This window comes from Zeus faber (genome assembly GCF_960531495.2).
Source record: "Zeus faber genome assembly, chromosome: 1".
Taxonomy (NCBI): Eukaryota; Metazoa; Chordata; class Actinopteri; order Zeiformes; family Zeidae; genus Zeus; species Zeus faber.
The window spans coordinates 41,557,510-41,563,061 of NC_137193.1; the positions used below are offsets into that span (position 1 = coordinate 41,557,510).

Genomic DNA, 5,552 nt, shown 5'->3' on the forward strand with positions numbered 1-5,552 from the left:
TAAACGTGCCGTTGCTTATTATGTCGTTGAGTTGAGCGTTTCCCCTTGCGTCTGTATTCTGACCGGTTGTTTACGTCACACGTCAGACGCGAGGACCCCGTGGAGACAGGAGTTGCGTTGTCGTGGATTTGGAGTGTGGGAAAGACACGGCCTAAAAGTGATTCATCGCCGTCCAGCTTATCTATCCACCCGGTATCGAAGCCCGGCATGGAAAGCACACCGTTGCTAAACTGCGGTCGTTCTGAAACGTGGCCGAGAAAGATTACAGAAGCCTACTTCCGCCCCGCAGATGTAGGTTATCTGCTCGTACGGCGATGACGTCACCGCGCTCGCGTGACAAGACAACTACAGTAGTGACGTGCAAATTGCGCATTAGACGGGATACGTGGAGTATACGTGGAGAGCGAGCGAAGGTAACAGTGTTAACACTGGGGAAGGACAGAAATGACAACGTTTTATTAGGGTTAGAAGGCTCAGTGCGACTGATGATTCTTTTGAATCCATCACAGGTTTCAGTCGGACAAACCGCGCAGTAAGAGTCATTTTAAAGTCTATTCTGACGATAAATTCTCTATTCTATAAATACGGTACAATAACAATTGTGAGATAAAAAAAAATAATAATAAAGAAAATAAAAGATACTCAATCGCCCCCTAGTGGCCCAATGGTGAATTTTCCCAGTTGGACCACAACTGGATTTAGCTCATTTTTCTTTTAATAACTCATGAATTGACCACAAACTGAAACCATGATCAGGTAAAAGGTGTGGCCCATTTTGGGTAAAGTTAAATAGTCAAAGTTAAATAATCAAAAAATATAAGTTCACTTCGAATTTGGCTCATTCATCCAAATCGCTTGGGTCTTCTATCACATGTAAGACAACGACGCAGGGCCGCAGTCCGCCTGTATCACAACTGGACATGTTATTCAGGCAGGGCACTGCCATCGAGTAAGGCCCCTGCATTGGGTATGCCCGTGAGTAGCTGGTCCCATAATAATGACTACAATTGACATGAGGAACCTACGTCCATTCAACTAATTTAATAGTCCCAACAGGAATCACCATGACAAGGGATTCAATTATTCCTCCGATCTGCCTGATTTGATGTCAAACTTGTCACACAATGAAGACGAGTGAAATAAAGAAAAAAAAAAACGAATGAAGCTTATGTTGACATTAGGGATTAGTGTTAAGCTGTCAAAAAAAAAGAAAAAGAAAAAAGATTTTCGGGTACTTTGTCGGTGTCAAAAGTGTACCTACCAATTATTGTGGCGAAAACTTTAAAGTTTTGCGTCAAGGTGTCCGACGTTGCGATGTGTTTCCCCAGCTTTGGCATGAAAAGATAGAGGCAACCTGCACGGGAGAAGGCTTGCCAAGGTCCGAACACACGGTATCCACGCGATCAACGGTGTTGATGTTGTCGTCTTCAGTAAATGGTCTTTCTTTTCATTGGGAGCTCCGGTTATTACGTCCTTCGGTGCGTGCCGGGTGAGTGCGCCCCGGCGGTCCTCCAGCGAAAACACGCACCGTGGGAGCTGCGGGACTTTAAACCGCCTCTGGATCTGGGTGGGGAGAGGAGTTCTGGAGCATGCTATTTAAGGTGGACCAGAGATGGACGCGGAGGCGAGAATACAACTTCTACATCATATCGATGCAAGATGCAATACCAAATACCAAATAATAAAACACAAGAGTGTTTAATATTTAATGGTTGGATAGTTCGATTGTTAATTTTTATGTGTTGCTTGTTGTACAAGAATATGAACTGTATTTTTTGACAGTGATGACTGTTTTAAAAGTCAGCACAGAGAAGCCATGCAGAAAGACCAAATGTTTCAAAATGTGTCTATTTCTTTTAAATAAACCTTTTCATTTGAGTGTTTATTGCCAATTTTTCGCTTATTTTATCTTACGCAATTGTTAACAGCTAAGATAGGACTTAATTAATCCCTGGAGGGAAATTCATTGTTTATTCATTCTGTTGTATTGATGTGAACTGCTGTTACACTGCAATTTCCCTCTGGGGATGAATACATTATCTATCTATCTATCTATCTATCTATCTATCTGTCTGTCTGTCTGTCTGTCTGTCTGTCTGTCTGTCTGTCTGTCTGTCTGTCTGTCTGTCATCTCTCTATCGATCCAAAGGCGGAACAAGCCAGATTTGGAAAGCGAAGCTCTCGCCATGTTTTAGCTCCAGCCTGCACCTTTCCAGCTGATCGTCCAGCGCTCGTCAGCTGGCTGCCTGGGTACTGGTCGAATTAAAATCCTGGGATGGTGTTTTTACTTTCCCGAACCGGTATTTTCCGCCTCCGAGTTGCGGATTGGACGTCGCGCACCGCGGGTACGACCTTAACAGGCAGTGAATGAAACGCAACCTGCTGACACCAGGGCGGTGCTGCTCTTTGACGACAAAGGGGAAAAAAAGTTGTCACCAGGCAACGCATGAGGAGCCACTGATAAACAAACCACGTGTGACACACATTCATCACTTCCCATCAAAGCCAATCCAACCTGACTGGCATCAGTCGACACAGTAAAACAAATATGAACGCTGGGACTTGGGGTTTTGTATTTTTCTTTGTGACTCTGTGGTTTGAGGTTGAGTATAAAGCTAATAACATTATTATTATTATTATTGTTATTATTATTATTACAATAATAATAATCATTCCCAGTGACACTAGTAACGACTTTCCATCCAGTTTCGAGTTTATTACAGTACGTTTAACTGCAGCTCACATCAGCCCATACGCAATAATAAAGAATAAAATAAAAAAAAATTGTATTATTACATTCCCGGTGCACGTCGGCACCCCTCAACCACTGTAGCTCGACAAACTGTCTACATGTTAGGACTTGCACTGGCTCTGGAAACCTTGATATATATGCAAGATGCGTGATAGCCATCGCACCAAAAGTTCACATGAGATTGTGGCACAGTGTGTTTCGAAAAAGATCCCTGGAAAATGCAAACACGTCCAACAACGTAGACACTGTGTCTGATTCCACAGACAGTCCACAGCCCCAGTGTCTCACAGAGCGTCCACACCTCCAGCATAGAAACCAGTCTGGCACTGAATCACACTCGAGTGGTTGACTATCTGTGGATCACGCGGCGTGTGTGTGTGTGTGTGTGTGTGTGTGCCTACAGTACGTGCATGGCTGCATGTATGTTGTAATCCAACTGTTTCCTTGTGCCATGTTTTATCTTTTAGCCATTATCAGCATTTTACTTAAGATTCATTCCTCTCTCTCTCTATCTCTATCTCTCTTGCTTTCTGCCGCTCTCTTTCTCTCTCACACATACACCGATGTAGACAGCAGTGTGTTTTAAAAACAGTATTGTTATCTCTCTAGACTCCGTAGGTGGATGGATATGCCTGTCTTTGCCTAACTTAGTATCTTCTCCTGTCCTTCTTTCACTATCCATCTATATCTACTTCTGTCTCTATTTTTGTCGGAGACACTTTTTTTAGCGGTCAATTAAAAAAAAGTTGTGTTTTGACAGATGTCAAATGTCATATGTTCAATGTCTTAAGGATTAAGGGAGTTAAGAGGTGTGATCCTAATAACCAAAGACACTGTCTTAGTGTCCATTAAAAAGTAGGCTTGACACATGTACATGGAAAAAAATACATGGAGCCTAACCCTGTACAGCAGCAATCTGCATAGACAAAAGGTTCCATGTAGCTTCATGACGTCCTATCACAAGACGAGGCGTCCTTGACACACAGGCCAAACAAAGATAGAACAATAAGTCACTGACAATGTGTTAGGAATAGAGCATCTTTGTATTAATACAAAGAAGCTCTCTCCCTCTGGAAATCTGCTCACTGCACGTACACGGTAGCTATTTTCAGAAAAATCGAAACTATCACACACGAAGGATATCAGCACACGGTCATATGAGATATGTAGGTTACAGGATTAGACAATAAGAACACCAGAATCCAGAGAGATACAATATATGTCATTTGCAAGGATTAGGTGTTTTATTTACTCCACACAGTGTAAACGTAGGGCATAAGCTCATTCTTTACATTCCAATCCTTTGCCTTCTGAATCGAAGGCAAAGGATTGGAATGTAAAATCTAGTTTAATGTCAGATTTGGTAGCACTTTGATCAGTTGCATTTGGTTTTGAACATGACCTTTCTTGTGCAACACAAATTTGTAGTGTACAATGTCATGTAAGGGAGATGGGGTGACACGTGTGTTTCAATAGTAAACTGAAAATACTAAGAGTAGGGTGCTGTGTAACATAGAAGGTGTAGGAGTATCAGGATGATGTGGTTTTTTTTCTCCATGAACTTTTAATCCATTGTGCAAAAACAAGGAATCTCCCGCTATCCATTACGTGTGTTTCAATGGGTTATTAAAGGTAAACGAGTGGTTTTGATGATCCCTATCTATCAACCATGGAGCTAATGGTATGGATTTGAACGCTGTGATGAAGAACCCTGGAGCAGCCTTCTCCCTCGGTGCACGAGTCCACACGCCCATGCATCACACAGACTTCTAGGAAGAGGTTATTGACAGGGGAGGAAACGAAAGTGGGAGGGATGTAAACATTTCACATTGGATATCAGATCTAGCAGGGTGGAGCCGCCTGTGTGTGTGTGTGTGTGTGTGTGTGTGTGTGTGTGTGTGTGTGTGTGTGTGTGTGTGTGTGTGTGTGTGTGTGTGTGTGTGTGTGTGTGTGTGTGTGTGTGTGGGACATGTGTGGGCGTGTGTGTGAGTGAGCAGCATTCCTCTCCATCAAAGTCACGGCTGGGACGTCCTCCTCTGCCTCGGGAGGAACAACGAGCCGTTTTGCCCGACGCCGCGGCTGTTGTTCTTGTGCCAGCCACCGCCTCTGATTCACTCTGAGTGGATGTGAGTGGGACAGACACACCTCAACAACACAGGAAGCCCTACGGTGAAAATAATGTCTGTGTGACACAGACACAGAATGAATACTTGGAATAAATACATTCAAGCCTCCTGACACAACGCAAAGTGCTAGGAGCTCTTTCTGGCTCTCTCAAATACACATTTTTGAGGATGATAGTGAACATCACTCATCAGCCGTGTGATCCTAATGGCCTTGTGCTTTAGATATAACTGTGTTCAAATATCATAAAGACATATCAACAAAGGTGTTAACTTTGGCTGCTGGTAATTTGCATGGCCCGTGAAGTTTGTTTAACTGATCCTATTCCTGTCATTGTTTCTCATTATCCTGCCTTTATATCTTTGGCATTCATTTGCATTCTGCATTTGTGCTGTATTATGTTATATTGTGTTTGCATTCCCTGGGAACTTTGTTCCAAATCGGCCTTTTGCCTGTTTAACATATAGTTTTTCAGATGAAGTTCTTAAATCCAGTCGAAAGACAGAATTTTTAAACTTCTGAAACCACGTGACCCACTGTATCCCAATATAATAGTCATATTTAATCAAATTATTTTACGCTGTGCTACCCACAGGGCAACACCTAGTGCAGAATACTAGCACTACAAGGTGCCCCAAAAAGTGAATTTACCTATTTGACCAATATGATAAAATCC

The 5,552-nt window shown here is 42.8% G+C and overlaps 1 protein-coding gene across 1 annotated transcript in view; it reads right to left on the reverse strand.

Moving 5' to 3' along the window:
• The window catches only part of midn (midnolin), a 25,431-nt gene extending 23,931 nt beyond the window's left edge, over nucleotides 1–1,500 (reverse strand). Inside the window, exon 1 of the mRNA XM_079998628.1 lies at nucleotides 1,262–1,500. Coding sequence (XP_079854754.1) covers nucleotides 1,262–1,337 — 76 coding nt within the window. The 5' untranslated portion in view covers nucleotides 1,338–1,500. The remainder of the gene's footprint in view (nucleotides 1–1,261) is intronic.
• Between the last annotated feature and the right edge of the window lie 4,052 nt (nucleotides 1,501–5,552).